General features: G+C 48.8%; 2 protein-coding genes across 6 annotated transcripts in view; one reads left to right on the top strand and one right to left on the bottom strand.

The window, feature by feature from the left end:
• VEPH1 (ventricular zone expressed PH domain containing 1) overlaps positions 1–20,400 on the top strand; it is a 176,138-nt gene that overhangs the window by 63,608 nt on the left and 92,130 nt on the right. The gene's annotated exons all lie outside the window — the stretch shown is intronic.
• On the bottom strand, positions 1,872–16,801 carry PTX3 (pentraxin 3). The gene is made up of 4 exons (XM_032962315.2): positions 16,438–16,801; positions 5,663–5,907; positions 3,743–3,980; positions 1,872–3,329 (listed from the first exon to the last, which is right to left on the bottom strand). Exons 1-4 carry the CDS (start codon positions 16,529–16,531, stop codon positions 2,677–2,679), a joined length of 1,230 nt encoding a protein of 409 aa, XP_032818206.2. The 5' UTR covers positions 16,532–16,801; the 3' UTR covers positions 1,872–2,676.

A 20,400-nucleotide genomic window follows, 5' to 3' on the forward strand; every position in this document is an offset into this window, starting at 1 on the left:
TTTCAATGTAAGTGTTAGTGAATTACGTAACTTCATGAGCTTAAATGAATGCTTGCGGTTTCCTTGAAAAATAATCAACGCGTGTGTTCAGCCGTAATTAATCATCCAAGGCCTTCCCTCTAGAAATAACACCATGGCGATAGGAGGCAACGTTTTTTAGTCTTACAATGTTTTTTTTTCATTGAACAAAAATATATATTTCACGTCTCTTTCTTCTTGTTAAAATTACATGAAGTCAGAAAGACTTATTTTTTTTTACATTTTGTTTTTATAAAATGAAAGTTATAAGAATAGTGAAGAAGTTTGTTTTCAGTGCATTAATTGCCGATGCCATGGCCGTCTAAATTTTAGCTAGTTACGGTTATATATTACTTTGGAAGTGTTTCTGCTAATTGCTGTGTTTTTTCAGTTTACAAACATACTTTTGGCTATTAAAGCATACATCAATCTAAAATATAAAAGACACATTTTACAAATAAATTGTTTTAACGAACAGTCATATACTTTGTTCCAGACATTCATTATCTGTCAAATTGGGCTTCTGGATTTTCGTTAAAGATGCAAAGTACAACTCCTTTCATAAAATACATTTTTTCAGCCATCTTTCATGTACACACTTGTGGCTTTAATCATTTTACTTCGAAGTAAAATTCCTAGTTCATAGAAACAAGTCATGTAGTCATGCATATAGATGTCCACTTTCCATTGCAGATCCTTATTTGTGACATGATGGCCTCTACAATTTGTTACCGTTGAAAATATATACTTGCAATGTATAGACGTAAAATCCAAAGTCTCCTTTGCATCCATTTCTTTCTTTATTAATTACAGCAAAAGGGAGGTTGGTAAAAGTACCGTATTGTATTTTTTAAAGAAGTTGAGCAGATATTTAAATTTAAAATGAAAGAGATAAAAAAAATATTGGATACAAAATATTAAGACAAGATATATGAACTTTAAAAAACAAAGGGTTTGTTTTAGGATGAGAAACATTGCCACAAGTGTCCTAAGTGTGGTCTAATTTTTAGGTCTGCTTTATAATTCATAAACATCCGCATAATTAGATTCATAATTGATTATTTTTTTGGGTCAGATTTCGTGAGTAAAATGGGTGTTGTAAACCCCCTCCACCCCAAACCCAACAATTAAACCTTTCCCGTTCCTACGATGTACGTGTGCGTAATCGTTTTTTTCTTCCAATTCCGTTCCGATGACGTACGTGTGTGCATCATCGAAACGAAACCGGAAGAAACATGAAATAACTTTATTGGTACCGAGGCTCCCACGAGGGGGCGTGGCACAGTTTGGCGCCAGCTATCGCAGAGCGCCGGCGTGTCGCTGTGGTTCTCTGCGGTGAATGCAACGTCTTCAAAAACAACGGCGCAACGCCTCTCGAAATAAAATTAATGCCGAGCCGCTTGTGCGTTCCGAGATTCAGAGGTGAACGTGGACACCCGCCCCTGCAACTTGCGGACGTCTCGGGACGGAAAAGGGTTAACTAAAGTTGCCACGTGAACAAATGTGCCACCGATGTATTACTGCTTCAGCGGCACCAGTCATGCTGTCGGGTGGAGGAGGGTGTACGACACACATTGTACTCACGCGGCGATCTGACCCGAAAACAAATCTATTACGGACCCAAAAGCCCCGGTGTCTTTATTCGTTTTGTCATTTTTGTTGTTGAATATATATTTACCATGTGCTTGAAGTATAAGCAAGGTCAACATTAGTTATTATATATATAAATATTCCCTCGAAAATAATATTTAATTAATCCATTACATAAATCTGAAAAAAAGTGACACTAATAACTGCCAAAACCTGGAATAAACAATACGAAAGGGATATTTATTATTTTCCATTTGCTCCCCCCCCCGCCCCCCCCCCAATTATAATGATTACAACTCCCCCATTGGCGTTATCAAAATCATCACGAGACAAAGACATTTCCTTCTGGACTTCGTTTGCTCAAGAGAGCGTCACATTGTTCAGGGAACGGGCCCCCAGAAGTTGACCTCGCAGAACTACTGCTGCAGTCGCCTCGACAGGCCTCTCTCATCACACCCCCTGGCGCTGCTTCACGCAATGTGAACATTTCGTGATATATGACACTCAAACTAAGAAAGACATTACTCTGCGAGGGATGTAATTTGTTAATTGAGTAAAAAAAACAAATTAACTTTAAACAATTGCGTGTTTTTGTTTGTTTGTTTAAACAGTCCATTGCCAATTGGCTCGTTGCATATGTGAATTTGATTTAATCACAGGCGGGTGGCTGGATTCAAACCCAGGTACTCAACAGCGCTGGCTCTGTGTCTCCTAAACGGGCATTACGCACTCCGCCCCCTCCACCCTACACCCACCCAAGCCACTCGGCTTCATCATTTTGACAATATCCCTTTTTGTTTTCAACAAGGCAATTGCTTCAACGTCCGCAATTTCTCCGGCAGAGCAACCGGAGACATTGGACAAAATCTATTCATTTATTAACTTACAGGCGAATAAGGAGGGGGGGGGGGGGGTTGGGGGCTGTGGGGGACGCCGCCGCCGCCGCCGCCGACGACGACAATTCCTTGCCATCTCACAGACAGACGAACGAGAAAACGACAAAACGCGTCACAGGTGGCGGATCTCTCCGCCGCCGCCGCCGCCTCGCCCTCCGGCTTGCGCCCGCCCTCAGTAGAGGTTGAAGACCGCGCCGCCCATGGGGTGCAGCTCCGTGACGCCCCACGCCACCACGTTGCCCTGCGCCCGGCATCCGCCCCTGCCCCCGGCGAGCTTGGCGATCTCCTCCGACGGGAGCACGTGGTCCCACACGTTGAAGCCGGCGAGGGCGCCGGCGAACGCCAGCTCGGGGTCGAAGCCGCCGCCGCCGCCGCCGCCGCCCACGCAGCAGCCGTTCTTCTCCTGGCCCAGCTGCAGGACGCCGCCCGGCGGCACGACGAAGCCCCGCGCGACGGGCGAGCCGTTGTGCGCCGTCAGCTGCCCGTTCACCCACAGGGCGAGGTCGCCCGACTCGGACTCCCAGGCGCCGCAGTAGTGCGCCCACGCGTCGCGGGCGGCCGCGCCGGCCGCCTCGGCGCGGCCGCCCCCCTCGGCCGCGTCGTCGCCGGCCACGGAGAAGACGGCGCGGTCGCCGCTCAGGTAGAGCTGCAGGAGCCGCGGGGAGCTCTTGTCGCCGTAGCTCGCCAGCACCGTCTTGGAGAGGGGCTCCGAGGGGCGCGCCCACAGGCAGAGGGTGACGGCTCGCAGCTCCGCGGGCACGCCGGGGTCCACGCCCACGGCGATGGCGCGCGAGCGCATGGGGAAGTGGAGCGTCATGAAGCAGCCTGCTCACGCGCGCAAACGTCGCGACGGGCGGTGGGGAGAAGCGCCTCGCCGTTATCGGGGTGGCCCCGTACGCGCGACGGAGCTGTGCTTGGGGGGGAGGGGGGGGGAATGGTTCGTTGATTCGTGCGACGGAGACGTGGGCGTCTACGGAGGGACGTGGCGATCAAATCGGTTCCGAACCCGGCTTCGCGGCGGTGACACAGCCTCGCGGAGAGGGTGCCACCGCGGCTATGAAACCGACAAACGATGCACAGCGCCCGCCGCGGTCCTGCCCGCCGGCCTCTCTCGACAGAAGACCAACGTGGCTCTGGCGGATTTCCTCGCCTGGTCGCGAGCGGGACGGAGGCACCTGTCGCACGGGTGGAGGTGGGGGGGTGGAGGGGGGGGGGGCGTTTGGGGCGGGCGCGCTTACCTGGAGGAGGAAAGAGCGCCAGGCTCCACATGACCTTCTCTTCGGACAGCGCGAGGTTGTTGACGCCGAGGGTCTGGGCGACGTGGCTGGGCGGAGCGATGAGCGGCGGGTCGTGCGCGGCAGGGATCTCGGTGGACTCCTGCGTGACGCGCAGCAGCTCCAGGGAGATGGCCTGCACGTCGGTCACCAGCTTGCCCAGCAGGCGCTCGATCTTGTCAAACTTGCCGTTCGTCTCGCTCTGTACAGTCCGCGGAAGTTGGAGACAAATGTCAGGCCCCGGGGTGGTGGTGGTGGTGGAGAGGGGCGGGGGCACGTCGGATCCATTCACGTCCCCCCCCCCCGTTCCTGGTGATCGTGTGCGGGCGTTACGTTTCGGTTTGCGGTTTCAACTCGGGAATAATTGCCGTGGGATTTTGTGCGGTTGGCGCCGCGCGGCTCCCCGATGCGCTCTCGGGTTGCACTGCGTGTCGCACGTTCGGGCACGGACGGAGTCCGACGTTTTGAACCCACACGCTGGGGAGCTTCGTCAGGAACGGAATTGGGCGGCTCACTCTCTCCCTCGATTACGCGATGTTTATGGCTGCTCCACACCAGCTAAACTCATTTCTTTAAAACTGCTTTTAGTGTTTAGTTTGTTGTCCTCCTCCCGCACCTCTGATTAGCACGATCGGCTTGCGTACGGCGCGAAAGAAGTTCAACATGCATACAACAGCGGCTGCCAATGCAGGAGGCTGCAGTTGTAAGATGCAAGCAGGGCCCGAGTCATTGGATCATGGACCTGGCTGTCGTGGGCTCTCCCCACAGTGGAAAGACCTCTGGCCTCTCTTATGCTCAACGTGATTGAGAACAGAGCCCAGATCATTGCAGGTTCCAGCCACCAGAGGCTGATTAAGGAAAGGCAACACATTTACTTATCTGATGCCGTGGCAGAAATTCCATGGGTTTTGAGTTCATTTTTCCCGGAGGTTTGAATCAGCCCATTGTCTCTCCAAAGTTGATAAAGTATGAGGCCTCGTTAGTCGGCGGAGTCTGTTGCATCTCACTAATTGGTTCTCATTTTAACAAGCCCTGAGCCAGTAGTAGTAGGAATTTCACATTTCCACGATTGGGGTCAATTCCTCTCTCAGAAGGAGATGAGTTCGGTTGTGAGGTGACGCGTCGGCTTTGTTGACTTAAGTATATTATAAAGATAATTAATGAGTCAACGAGCTGAGAGTGGAAAACCCAACGCACACGGCAAGCCTTTTAAAATTCCTGTGGCCGGACACGGTTACTCGAATGCAGGACCTGGCTCAGAATTCCGTGGTGGAAATTACCCACCGCTTAACCACATAAGTACGCCTTGTGTTTAACTAATATTGACTGGAAATGCAATACGCGCGGGGTAGCTGGGATGCTGTGGGGGCCCAATGCCCGTGTCGTATTACAAAGCAAAACGGCACCAAATACCGAGGTCCAAGTCTCACGCAGCCGCCTGAGATTAAACCATGGTGCTTATTGAGTCTCAGCCTGGTCACCGATTTAAATAGCAATAATAACATTCTATGTTTACCTCGGAAAGCCTCATCGGATAGCTCAAGACTTTTTCGGGAGGGTCCAGTTTGGTCATTTCCCGTCGGAGTATTTTTTTTTTACAGCAGGGAGGTAGACCCACAACCTACTTGCTGTACTGCTTTACAGGCAATCCTCTTTGGCCTGCAGGTGGCTGTCACGTGAACGTGATGTTTACTCTACGTGATGCCTAGGATGTGCTTGATTTCAAAAAAATATATCGTCCAAGTATGGCCAAGCACGAAATGTTACCGTTGCCACTGAATTGGGGCAGCCGGGTTTGTAGCGCAAGCGCGCTAACTGCTGTGCCACTGCTCCCCACGATAGCCCCCCACCCCCCCCACCCCCCCCACACACGCGTTGCAATACCTGCAACTTGATGTCGATGTGGCTCAGGAACTCGCGCGAGGCGTCTCTCAGGGTCCTGTCGAGACGCTGCGCCGTTTCCTGCTTCGACTCCTCCATCACCGCCTGCACGTTCTGCATCTCGCTCCGGATCATGTTCTCCATGGCCTCAAGCATCATGGCCTCCCTCTTCTGAGACTTCTCCAGCATGATGAAGAGCTTGTCCCAGCGCACGAGCGAGGGGGACGGCTTTGCGGCGCACTCGCAGCCTGAGGTTCGCACGCGAAGACAAAAGTTCCCCGGGTAGCCTCGCTCGGACTGCCGGCACGCAAGGGTTGTTACAGCAGCGCGCAGCGTCAATGGAGGGAGTGCGGCCGCTGAAGATGTTGGCCCTGAGCGGGAATCGAACTCGGGCGAGCGGGTTCGTAGTGCTAGATGATAAACACTGCAATCCTGCTCCCCACACCGTCTTATCTTATTTTATATTTATCCTGTGCCATTCACTCACGGCGCCTGACCTGATTAAAGTAAAACGTTGACAAAAGAGTGATTTCGATGACCAGGAGCGTGCAAGGATTTAGCAATGAGTGACAGCATCGCGGGTACTCCGGGATCACGAAAGGGTCGGGGAGGGACAGGAAGTCGTGGAGGGACGAGGGGAGGCAAGAGGAAGAGAATGGGCGATCGAGAAGAGGTGAGCGTTAAGAGAGGAAGGGAATGAGGTGAAGGACAGAGACTGAAGTTCACAAACACATTTTGCCTGGCTATGATGCACCTGCAACCCGGCCTGTACTGCTCTAAACAGGAGTGAAATTATCATCGTGCAGCTCATTAACAAAAAATAATGGAAAATTTTAAAGCTCGAGTGTAATAATTAGAATAACGAGAGTGTAAGTATGTGCCAACGATAAGTATATGTTAAGGTTTCTCCTTTTTTAAAATGACTTTTGGGCGATACTCATCTTTGTTGATGGTCCTGAACCAGTGGTGGAATTCCACATTCCTATAGTGAGGAAGTCTACTATTCACAGCACAACTGCCAGTGGCTTCGCCCAAAGTATTAAAAGGTACTCATCGCAAATGGGTTTTGAGCGGTGCCCATGTGCATTGATGGCATGGATCATTCTAAATTTTAAAACCGCTTTTGAAGTGTCAAAATGTGGTAACTTATCGAAGCAATACTCTTTGCTTCTTTCGGTAAAGTCACGTAGGTATAAAATAAAATAAATCACGACGTTTCGATCGCAACACAAGCGGTCGTCCTCAGGCGGAAAAAATAATCATCCAGCAGTGGAATTGCTGAACCAGCGAGAGAGCTGTTACAACAAGGAGGTTATATACGTGGCGATGGGCAAGCAGGCGGGGTCTGAGCTGGAAAGGAATTCCACCCCCGGACGCAAGCACCTCAGTCGTGTTAATGGGGGATGACTTTAACGAAAGAACCAAAGAGTATGGATTCCTGCAGTCACGAAAGCTTCAAATCTTTATTGAAGCAACTCTAATGCGATCACAATAATAATTGTAATCTACATTCGTAAGGCGCATTTCATCTGCAGAGCCAAACGCGCCATGTATGGAAATCGGGAAATCAACAGAACCAGGGTAAACGGCTCGAACTAGATAACTAGATAGGAATAACGGCCAATTTAAAGAGGTGAGTTTTCAAAGACAGACTTAAATATATCGAACAACTCTATCTTATTAGCAAAGACAACGCGTTCCAAAGCCAGGCTCGACCCCGAACGAGGATTTAAGATAACGCCATGATCGAATGATGGGCTCTTTGTCACCGGACCACCCGCCTAGCTAAAGTTGCGCCTAACTATAATAGTAGTATGTAGAACTTCCTTCGCACCTTACGTACCCAACCGTGCCAAGCAGAGCTGCGCAATAATACATATTGTAATTCAAGTATGAGTATGCATGCACTGTGTGCTTTTTTTTTAATAACAGGCGTATGTGCATGGCTTGCTTCCCGTTGTGTGAACTCACCGCTGCTATTCACATCACCTTGTTATCCCCGTATAAAACAGAGTTAAAGGCGCGGCCCTGCAATTCCCTGCTCTGCTATCATTCTGTAACGCAGATAAATACACTGATACCACGTTACAGCACGCGCGATAACGTATTGTGCAAAAATGCACATAAAAAATGACACTAACAGCACCACGCACTGACACAACGTCAGATCTGTTCACGAAGCACGTGATTAACATGGTGGTGATGATGACGATGAGGCTCTTTGGACAACCACCACTTTTGCATCCAATATTCAGCAACCCCAAACGATTAGACATTTTTTTAAAAATTAAATGCAGCGAACAGCACTGTCGCCCCAGGTGGTGGTGGGGCTCACAAATACCCCCTGTGGTTCATGTCTGGCACTCTGCATGCTAGGGGAGGGGGGGAGGGATAATCCATCTATTAAGAACAAGGCACGGGATTTACTCTGTGTGGGTACCTCCCAGTGAACTGAAGTGCATCGCGAATCATTCCCTCTGAGCCAAGAATACAGCCATAAGGAACATTTAGATCTTTCCCAAACATTTGGCCTGCATGTGTTCGCGCGCAATAATTCGTGGTCGGAGCATTTTGGTTTCTGCTGATACCTCGGTAACACAGTCGCACCTCTACCTGGGGAGGTGTTGGTGGGAGGGGATCCCGATCGCTCGGTATATATGGTGAATGTGAAATGTATGTCAAGAACCAGAGAGAGAATTTGAAGGCTGGAAAATGGATGGCTTGCGGGCAAAAGTGTAATTAATGGTTGCTGCGGTTTGAGTGAAAAGTGACGCGATCAAAATCACCTTTGGTGATCATCTGAGGCCATCCTGCTCCCAGGAGTGTATACAATCAGCGCCGCCTGTGTTGCTTCTGTTCTGAGTTCTATGTTTGCTTCGTTGCTGTAGTTAACTTTGAATTGTTAGCCTTTGCTTTTGTCATTTCGGTACCGACACCGGTTACTCTCGAATTTGAGACTCATCCTGGTCTCTCGAGTTCTCACTTGATGAAACAGAATGAACTTGCTCCTGTTGTTCGCCAGCGGAGAGACTGAGAGGCTGACCCCTGCCATGGCAATTCCCACCACCGTCCTCAGGGCTGCCGACGTTGGCGCGGATTGGCCACGTGCGGCGCGAAAGACGTTCAGCATGCAAAAGCAGGACACGTTACGAGTGGTGCCGCAATTGCCTGTTTGAGCTGAGATGCACTCTGACTTTGGCGGTCACGTGCAACGAGGCGCAGGGAGCCCCTGAAAGCTCTGAACGTCTGCGCGGAGCATTCGAGCGTTGCACTCTCGAATACGTCGGGGGGGGGGGGGGGGTCCAAGGTGCTCCCCCTCTCCTTCCTGGCGCTAAACGCTCGTCAATGGAATTGGCCAAACGTCCCCGATAGCCTCTTGAACAAAACAAAAAAATAAGCAACCAAGCGACTTAGTGAGGCATTCCTGGTTAGAGGGCATTATTATTATTATTATGAACAGTTATTTAATTTCACAATATAATAGGTACATAATAGGTATTTAATTTTAGTGACATCACTTACTTTGTGACGAGATTACGCAGTGTATTTCATGGAGGGTATGCATTTTGATACGTTTTACCGAATGAACATTTACATTTTCATTCAACCGTTGCGATTTGTGTTTTGTTATTTACAGTTATTCCAACGCGAGAGGAGCGGTGGCCACAGCGGTTAGAACATTGCATTGTGAACCCGGCGGCCTGACCTTAACTTACCCCGCCATAGCTAACATTAGCCGCGAGTGATGTCAAGGTGAAGTATGGTCAAAACCACGACGCACTTACCAACACAGCACGACGAGGCCTTCATTCAGCAGTAGATAGTCAAAGGGGGCTTGTAAATCATTGGGTATTAATTTCAATGCACTTGGTGGATATATAAATCCAGCAGCCTATCCCTTGCAATAAGGGCAGTTTTGGCTTAGAAGGAGAAAGCATTTCAATGTAAGCAGATGTTATTTGAAATTGTAATGCTTTTTTTAATATCTATAATCGCGCCAGTTACTGAAGTGGCTTATGCACGGGATTGCACTGGGAAAACATGGTCCAGCGAACGGATAGTGTGAGCGAGTTGTATGCTGTGCTGTGGTGTGAGTGTTAGTGGGGAGCGGTAGGGTAGCGGACCCGGCGATCTGAGTTCGGTTCCCGCTCACGGCCAACACCGGCGATAATCTGAACCGGTCATGGGCCTCCGCGAGGTCGACTCAGCCTCAATTGAGGACCCAAGTGGGACAGTGGGATGTGTAGAAACATTGTCACGAGGAAGACAAAGGCGGCCGGGCGTGGTGCTGGCCACCCATCCCCTCGTGTGCTGTTCCGGCCTTCATAGGTGCTCACTAACGGCACTTGCCCCTACAGTCTGTTAAGGCTATACTGGGGGGAACTTTGTCTTGTTTTTTTGGTGTGTTAAGGTGCACTCGTGCACTGGGGTCTCTGCACACAAGAAGCACTCTGCGTGTAACTCAGAGGGGATACATCATGGCTGTCAAAGGTGCTGCCCCCCTCCCCCCCAAACAAAAGAGAAAATATACATTTTTTTTGTTTTCACATGGAAGTTAGACTGAGCCTGTGTGACTGCACAGCTATGTGGGATGAATTATTGCTTGACAAAAGAAGGTCATTACAGGTGAGAAGAAAATTACGCATGAATGAATTATTAGCTACTTAATCAAAATATGAACCTCATGGCGGGACCCCGGGGTTCCCATAAGCCCCCGGCTCTCGCATAAACCGCATTGCGACATCATTTTACGCCTGTTGAAGGCGAACGACACGGCAATCTATATCTTCTCGACGAGCTCTACACGATGCGCTAATCAAAGTTTCAAAGTTGTGTTTCTTCTTGTTGCGCATTCGTCCTCGCCGCCGTTGCGCTTGGACGAGACACGACGTGACAACAGAACGATCCGCGCCGGGTGGGTCGCCACCTTTATGTGCGCCGGGTGGGACGGAGTCGCCAAAAAAATAAATTAATTCATCACGATTTTAACTTGCGTTTAGTCGGGAACCCGGGGTCCCGCCATAAGGTTCAAATATGGATCGGTAGCAATGCGGTTAGATCATGCGACCCAGAGTCAAATGTTTAAAATCCCAGCCCTGGAGGTCATGGAGGTTAACTAAGCCCATAATGCTTCTGGCATTCGTGAAACGAGTACCGCGTAAATGGCAATAGCCGCTAGGTCGCCAGGATAAGGCAGTGCAGCAGTGGATTCTTGTATCAATCTGTGCAGTGTTTGGAGTGTTACTGACTCGCATGCGTGGGGTTTTGTCGACCAAACATTAATGGATGGAATTACTCGTTGAATGTTCTAACGCAGGACTCTCCTAAAGAAAAAAAGGTCTGGAGACTCGGTGAGACTTATGGTCTCTGAAGTGCGTTATTCATAATGAAAGTTTTTTGTTTTGGGTTAGATCGCGTAAATATATAAATGTGTCGTTAAACCCGCCACCACCCGACACAGCCAATTAGTAAGGTTTGTCACGTAAACACAACACGCCAATTCGTCACTACGTTTACAATCTGAGTACGACGTTTCGCCAGCAATTACAACTAGCTTTATCAGGCGACAGTCACAATTGGCACGTTTCGTATTACATGACAAACCTTACTAATTGGCTGTGTCGAGTGGTGGTGGGGTTAACGACACATTTATATTTACGCGATCTAACCCATTAAAAAAAATCGATTTCTTATTAATAACATTGGTCATCGATGGCCTACGAGTTAAACTGAAGTGCGCTATCTGGCGAGATGGAGTGCCTCCCACGCGAGTGTTTCGTGGAGCAATGTGCGAGGAGGGCAACAGTCTGGCTTCAGCGGCTGTCTGGGAGTATCTGGAGGGAATGACCAAGGCCTGCTCAAGTGCGTCTTGAAATGCCAACTCCATTTTGTACAACTCATATCCCATGCACCCAAGCTGCAAAATGTGGTGCACAAGTGGATTTTAGAGCCCACGTCATCATAGCGTACAAGAGCGAGTGCATATGTACAGCTTTTGCCCAAAATTCCTGAATTAGAAAATTACTTGCAAACAAATTATATATATAAAAAAACGTGAATAATAACTGTTCCAATGCATGACTGCACATGCTATGATGCGTTTCTGTCTTCTGTACAGGATACATACAAATATATATAAATCCTCACTTGCCTCTTACGTTGATTAAGTAAAGGACATTTATTTAAAATGAGTGCTGACTAAATCGGTTACAAAAAAAAACCCCAGTATGAAATAAGAATGAGTATTAAGCAAGGTAAATCTCTCAGCCCCTTGCAAGTTCGACTGCACAGAATAATGGCGCTTCAGTGTGGAAAATGTACGCTGTTCGTTTTATGGCCTTAATTCCTACACGTCATGCATGTATCCGGTGAAAACATGTAACACATGTGCAGCGTCGAGGAATAATCTTCTACAGGGCGAGCACTTGTCAGCAAACGCTACCCTTGTGCATTTTTAAATGCCTCAGTTCATGCACAGCGCTGGCATTAACACACCGATGTAAGGTCCCAGTGTAAACGGTCGTAGTTGTTAATCTTGCACTAACAAGCATCACACATGCTATAAAATTAAGGCGCATGTGGCCAGGCTGTAAATTACTACGCGGGCAAATTCATCTGAGGAAATGTTGTTCATTTATAATTCTCACTGAGTTGTTTTTTTGGGTGAATTAATATTTTGTGATATTTTTTTTACATACAATTATTTGAAAGCTGTTAAATTCAAGTAAGGCTTCTGAAATTGTCTGCTTCCCCCCCAGCCCCCCCCCCCCCCCCCAGGGCCAAGCAGGATGAATGAGTGCAGTCCGTGTTGGGGTGTTTTATGTAACTTGGCGTTGAGCCAGCGTAAGAATATCCAGCATATGGGCATGAATGAAAATTAGATACACCCGTATTGTACGCAAGGAGCATGTTCCGGACAAATGTTGGTTCCAGTGCGTACGTCCAGTAACAGGCAATGGGAGAAACAAAGCCCTCTTAGTGGCCGCATGCAAGCAAATCAATTTTTTTTGGGCTGTTAATGTGCATTGATGGCTTTTTTCTAACATTCAATTTAGATCCAGCTCTGCTTCCTTACGTGATTCGGTACACAATTGTCAAAGTGCGTCAAAGTTGATGTGATATGTCAAGATACACATTTGCGTCCGCTTATAAGCTCTGCTTAATTGCTCACTGAAGGAGGAGAATTGACGGAGACGTTGTCCTCACCACTGAACGCTGACCCCACGAAGGGGCCACCGTTGGTTCAACCGTTCCAACCACATGCCAGCGTTGGCCCAAAGTTGAATGTTTACTGGGGTGACAACGCACCTGCGGGCCACACGACTCTCCAGTCAATAAGGCGTGCTGATAAGTCATGCCACACGCACAGCACTTTGCTGATCCGTTGCTGGACGAGGGCCTCCGTATGCTGCGTGTGCCAGTCGAGGTCAGCGTGAGTGAGAAACGTCGGGGAGCATAAGCACGGAAGCACAATACAGTACAACAATGGATTTTGCTGACCTGCCATCTGCTGTCCACCACGTAGCCTCGCAGCAGCCTACAACAACAACAACAACCTGTTGTGTCCAACATGTTGTCGGTTAGGACGGAGCGCATTCCTTGTGATTTGATCAGATGCGACGATTACTGTGGGACTGTTTCGTGGTTGATTGGAGTAAGCGTTGTATGGAGCACTTTTATAGTACAGCGGGAAAGGGCCCAGGTTTGAAGATGTATGGGGGCACCTGCCTGGGCTCAAGTGTATGCTCCCCTGCCACAGTGGTGGATGACAACAATTATTAGACACAGCCGATCTGTGTGAATGTGCTGGCACGGTTTACACAGACTATAAGCACTGCACTCTACAGAGACCTCTTTGTAGATGTACTGCAAAGTCATTGAGGGCTCCAGTCCTAGACTGAGGCTAGACAACTTTAGTAACAAATGACTGGCTGGCTGACTATGAATACTTGTACGTGTATGCGTTGTTTTGTCAGCCCCCCTATTGGATGAGTGCCTCCCCATGCCGCGTGCGTCGTGGAGGGTTTATTGACCATATTTCAACGCGCTGGTCAGTGGGGTTTGACGAGAGCGGGGAGTGGCGACGTTCAAGCACAGGTTCAGCACAACGATGCGATGTTGACGCACGAACTGCTGCAGACCATTATGTAACGTCGCTGTGAACGCATGGCCAATTCTGGTCGGCACATTCCAGCACTTGCTAGGCCAAAGTCTGCTTAGCTTCCAATCTCTTGACGAGATCGGGTGCATTTTAGTCTTGCGTGTAACATAACTTTTGTTGCATAAATAATCTTAGGTACATTATATCAGAGCGTGGAAGGAGCAAGCCCAATAGCCTTCAAGAGGGGTTCATATTCTTTGGGTCTTTCGGTAAAGACTTTACCGAAAGACCCAAAGAATATGAATTCCTGCAGTCACGAAAGTTTGAATTCAAGATTCAAGAGGGGGTCTCTATATCGCCCTCGAGTGGAGGGAACGTCCACCAGCAGCGGCACGAGCGAGAAATCGCAGGGTTACACCTCTAACACTTATATAGAAGACCTGTCATAGAGTCACAACATCCTTACACACACACATTACAGTATACACATATCCCACAACACAGGCCCTCTGTTAATGCATGCTTCCGTGACACCGCGACACTTTTCCTGCACGCGTTTGGGGACAAACTTCCAAAATCCGTTGGGGCTGTTCGTTGTTGACCCATTAGGGGCGACCTCTCGCCCGATGTGCGTACGTGCATGCGCGCGCGTGTGGTGTGTGCGCGCGCGCGCGCGTGTGGTGTGCGCGCGCGCGCGCTCCCTGCTGTGTTTTCCTGGAATGCAAGCGCGCGGAGCGGCCACTCTTTCCAGGGCGTTGGGCCCTCCTTCCCCCCCCCCACTCCGGTTGCGTGGCTCGTCAAGCATGCCGAGAGGCTCACAACTCCCCCTTGCACGCGGGCTTCGTGCGTGCACCACCGTCGCTGGTGGTCGCAAATTTGGGCACAAAGAGCTCGTGCGATTAAAGGGCGCGCTATGAAATTGTCAGAACGGCGACGTATATGAACCGATGCAATCAAATCGAGCGGGGGGGGGTCGTTCGAAATGTAATAAAGTGTGCGTGAATAACCGGCCTTAGAAGAGGCTTTTAAAGTAGCTCGATCACTCCCAATTGTGCCACACTTTTGTTTGTAATTTTTCTTCATTACAAAAATAGAATTGACTCGTATATTTTCACTGGAATACTTTCCGCCTGTTTGGTTTATGCAGTTCAGTCAAGAAACAGCTGATGGATTGTCGTGAACTGAGAACAGCGGGGAATAATCAGCAGTGACACGTTTTGTTGAACTTCAGTAATTAGTGCTTTGTATTCAATAAAATAAACAAATGTTCAGCCAGTCAATCACAGAGTGCAGGTTATGTTTTAATCTATTTCTTACGCTGTGTTTTTGGAATGTATAATGTATTGTGTAAGTGCAGTCAGTAGGAACCTTCCAAAATTAATTACGTGCCATTCACTACCAGACATTAACGTTTGTGTTGCTTTATGGGGAAAACTGACTTGTCTGCTATGGAGGGCATTCTTAACCCACTCCAATAATTGCTGCTTACCTATGTAAGATTAAACCACAATTTTAAAGCTTCCCCTCTTTGCCCGTACTCAAAGTAGGAAAATCCGGCTTGAAAAACAGATCAGCATACATCACTCGCTCCTTAACCCAACTCATGCAGCTCTGCTGATGCAAAAGTTAAGAACGCACTCGATGTGATACGTTAATATACGTTCATTGATTCATTTGAGAAATTGAATTGTCAGCTTTGAACCGAAAGTTAATATTTACCTACAGACTCAGATTTTGGCATAACGAATTTTACCTATGTTCTCTAAGCTAAATCTGAATCAAATACTTCAGTAAATGCCATTGCCCAAAACAGTAGCTAATTTCACGCAAATTATAATCGCACTTTTCCGTTATAAATATTAATTACATTATTTATGATCACCGTTATAAGCTAAAGAAGTTGAAGAGTTTAGCTTGTTTAAACAAATGCTTACTGGATAACATCGGTCTGCAAAGCCAATTGGCCGAAGAACTAATCATATTTGTTGATATGTGGAGATCTGCCCGATATACGCCTCCCATTCAGTACAACAACAACAACAATCGGCGTTCACCACTGAGTGGCGGTGATGTCACCACGGCGCTCGTGCCATGCTAGGTGCACTTTGAGGCCACGTCCAAAGTGTCGAAGTCGGTCGGTCACGGAACTCGACCCAGGCGCCACGGGTTGACCGACCCAGATTGACCACCAGCAGTCTGCTTGCTCATGCGCCTTACTTAAACCGTCGCAAAACATTCCATAGCAAACCGGGAGCGCCAGTCGTCTAACTAGCGTGGGGGGCGCCTTGCCGCCCCCCTTGGTGGCCAAAGCTACTAGTTGGGCCCCCCACCCCCCTTGACGACCACCATGTCTTCAACAACAGTGTCAGAGAACAAAAGCGTATTTTAAAAAGGCGGTTTGAATGAAACATTTTTTTTGTTGAATGAAAATTGCTTTCATTTAGCAGTGGCTGCGTTTTGTAAAATACGGAGCGCCCCCTAACAGCGTTAAATGTTCGAGACGGCGAGCGTCATGACGACGTAAATTTAGGCAAGAGGAGCCGCGGATATCATATTGGTCTAGGTGCGACCGTGCGAGACGAATCAAATATTGAAGGGGGGCCCACCGGGCCATCCCCCCCACCCCCTGAGCCGACAATGCGGTTACAACGCCGCTGACGGGCACGCAGGAACGCACCTTCGTCGACGTAGTTGATGGCATTGCCCCAGACGGACGACGACAGCAAGAGGCAGGCGCAGGTGAGCGTGGCGCTGAGTGCCGACGGTTTCATCCTGGCAACGAAGTGCGCGCGTGTGCGTGCGTGAGACTCTGACCGAGACGGACAGAGACAGGGAGTGAGAGAGAGAGAGAGTGAGCGGGTCGCTTTGAACGCGACAGAGACACGAGGAGGAATGAGGAGGGATGAGGATGAGGAGGAGGAGGCTTTGCGCAGCGTTTTGCCCCGATGCAGCCTGAGGTTCCCCTTAAATAGAAACGAGACGGAAGCGCGGGATTTTCAACCCCTGCGGACGAAGCGAGGTCGGCGGGAGGGAGGGAGAGAGAATACCATCGGGGAAGGGTGGATGGTGGGGGGGGGGGGGGCACGTGCCAGGAGCCTTTTAACAAAGGTGTCCTGGGAATTGCGTTACGGCTGATGCTTGTGTGTGGGTGGGGGAATGTGTTGGCTTGGAGCGGGGCGGGGAGCTGGTGAGTAAGAGGTGGGGTTTGGGGGGGGGGCATGGGGAGCGGGGGTGTAGTGGTTAGCGCGCTGCACTACGAACCAGGCCACCTCAGTTCGATTCCCGCTCACGGCCAACACCCAGTGACGATTGTCTGAACCGGTCATGGGCCTTCTCCCCTAGGTCGACTCGGACTCAAATGAGTACCTGCTGCTGCGCGCAAACATCACCACGAGGGAGAAAAAGGGCGGTGGGGCGTGGTGCTGGCCACCCACCCACTCCCTCGTGTGCCACAGTGCCGGTAGCCTTCATAGGTGCCACTCGCTAACAGCACTTGCCCCGACAGTCTGGCACAGGCTACACGGAGGGGGACCTCTGTCTCTGTGTGTTGGCGTGGAGAGGGGGCAGGTGAGTAAGAGGGGTGGGTGGAAGCAATGTCGTGGGGGGGGCAGGACGTGTAGGGAATAGTGACGTTGCATTGGTCGCTCCCCCCCCCTGCTTTCTCTGCTCGTTCGTGTGGGACCACGGGGCCTTTCTGAGTTTCGCGGGAGATTTTGCGGGGGAGGGTTGAAAAGCAAAGGAGAAAGAGAGAGAGAAAAAAAACAACCTTGTGTAATCTACCTCCAGTTTCCTGAATATCTGCGCACCCGAGTGGCTAATTATGATGGCAAAGCACGAGCAAGGAGCCTGGGGAATTCGGAGAGAGGTCATCAGGGGTTGCGCGAGTAATCAAGAACACACCGCCCCTTAAACTTGACTCCCACATCGAGAACACCAAGTTAAGGGGATCCGTTCTGGATCCAATAAGAACCAAAAAAACCCCCACCTTTTTGGTGTTGTTATTTTACCCGTGCGTGTCGCTTAATTTTTTTTTTATATGAAACTAATCATTCAAATTCTATTGACGGCTATAGAACAATCAAAACACATCCTTCTGTAGTGGACGTCGTAAAACATAGAGATGCCTCTGGAGGTTTGTCACGCGATTGTTTTGTCCTCAGAATGTTGCTGAAATCTGGCTTCTGTTAGCTTCGAAGGAGCCACTGCTCCACATTCTGTAACTTCAATCTGGGTCCCTTGAGGTCACCCTTTGCAAAAGTGCACGTACGAACAACTTTCATTTTTGTCCAGAAACAAGCCTCAGACGAACACAACATTTTACCATCTCGGACTGCAGATTGTCCCTTGGCTATGCCCGGGATGACATTCTGCATCAATTGTCGATAATCTTCTTCTTGGCATTTCCCCAAATCATGTGGGGCCTGCCTTCCTGCTCCTCTTTCTCTACTCATCACTTCTTCTTCTTATGTCGTATGTCTGAAGGAAATGCAGAGCAGCAACTACAATTTCACATTCGGGTGGTCAAGCCACAGATAACCGCGTCAGGAGCGGTGGAGTGTATCGCTGTGATGATGTCCCCTTCGTATTTGTGGATCGGACATTGCGTCGTTATACGCTGTACGGTCTGTTCTGGATGACCACAGTCGCACACTGCCGAGTTGATAAGTTTCCATTTGTGCATCAGCTATCCACATTTGCAGCCATGGTTTGCGCAGTGGATGCGGTTTAGGGTGGACCGTGAATGTTCGTGGAAAATCAAACCCAGGGATCTTCTGCGTTGGGTCTTTCACGAGGTGTCTGTGTGCGAGTTCTTTCAGAACTCCATTCTGCTCTCCATGCTTCATCGGGGTTGAATTCGCATCGTTTGCTCTTCACTGTCCTAGGCCATCTCATCCACGTCCACCCCACAGGCCCCCATATTCTGGGGCTCCACTTTCAACCACCTGTCTTTAGGTATGCCCCTTGGTCTCTGGCCTGGTGCTTTCATGCTCGTAACTTTCATCTGACATAGCCTTCCTGACATTTCCTCACCATCTGAGTTGACGTTCAGTTTCTCTGACATGAGTACCACCGCCTTTGCCTTCTTCCTCATCTCTCCATTCCTGACCCCGTTCCAGCTTGAATTATGATCCCTAAGACCCAATCTTGCCACCCTCGTATCTGTGGTTTGCATCATCTTGCTTCTCCCTGCTTTTTTTAGTCCAACAGTCACACTTCTATGTCAACACTGGTCTTATTACTGCCGGTTAGTGGAGCGGTGGTGCATCGGTTAGCACGCAAAATCCAGCTCGGCGTCCCGAGTTCGATTACCGCTCACAATCAACACCGGTGAAACATTATCTGAACTCATCCTGGGCCACCCCTAGGTCGACTCAGCCTAAGAAAATAGTACCTGGTGCATTGTGTGAACATCACCACTGAGGAGGAAAAGGTGGTGGTCGGGCGTGGTGCTGGCCACCCACCGCCTTCTTGTGCCAATCTGGACCTTCGCAGGTGCTCGCTAACAGCACTTGCCCCAAACGTCTGTTAAGGCTATATGGGGGATCTTTGTTTTAGTATTACTGTCCCAAGTGCAGAATGGTGTGAATCTCCATTTATGGCACTGGGCCAGAGTTGAAATTCCAAATTTATAAGCTGGGTTCATTCACTCTATAATACAACTGCTGTTCAGCTTCAGCGCTACGCTACTTATTCCATTAACCACAGAGGGATGAATAGCTGAGTTGACCCAGACAACCGGGATTTGAAATTACAGGCTTCAAATTGCAAGTAATTATCGTCATCTTCTCCTGTCCTGCCAATGTACAGAACCTGCTGGGTCCACAAACTTACGGCAATAGTTCTCCACTTCTTAACGTTATCCCACCTTTTGCTGTTGTTTCCATGTCTTTCGTTTCCCTTCGAGTGCCTTTTCCACTCCATCAGTCCATAATTTTTCTCAGTCGTCCTCTGCCTCTGTTACCTTTTCACGAGCATGGACCCACAATTTTTTTCTAGATTCCTACGTGGTGCCATTCTTCTGACATGACCATGCCATAGCAGTCCACTATCATTGACATGATTGCAAGTTACTTGGTATAAACGCTACACTGCTCCGTTGGTTTACGGATCGTGTACAGCAAAGAGAATATTTCTTATATTTTGAGAATATGAGGCCACAGTTTTAGGTTATGTGGTTTAAAGGTCAGTTTATTTGGCTTCTTTAAATTTCTACGTGATAAGCCACTTTGTTGAGTTATCATCTGCAGCCAGGTTCCTTCTGAAAAATAAGTTAATAGCTCAGTGGGATTTACCTGGCAAGATAAATAAATAGTTCAGGTTCATTTGTATATATATTCAAAAGTGATTTGTTAACATGATCCTATACTCTGCTCTCCTGTCGTGTTTTTTTTGTATTTCTTTGTTCTTGGTGTAACTTTCCGACCCGCCCCTACTGGACATCTGTGAAAAAGATCTTCATAGCTCATCGGATTCCTCCAGTATAAGTAAATATTCGGATTCTAAGGAGATGGAAAGGATCAGATCTTAATATACTCTTTGGTTCTTTCGGTAAAATCACGTAGGTATATTTATTTTATTTTATAACTACTTGACTTCACCGAAAGAACCAAAGAGTATGGATTCCTGCAGTCACGAAAGC

The sequence above is a fragment of the Petromyzon marinus genome, chromosome 28, assembly GCF_048934315.1.
Source record: "Petromyzon marinus isolate PM22_M1 ecotype Great Lakes invasive population chromosome 28, UKy_Petmar_22M1.pri1.0, whole genome shotgun sequence".
In the NCBI taxonomy this organism is placed as follows: Eukaryota; Metazoa; Chordata; class Hyperoartia; order Petromyzontiformes; family Petromyzontidae; genus Petromyzon; species Petromyzon marinus.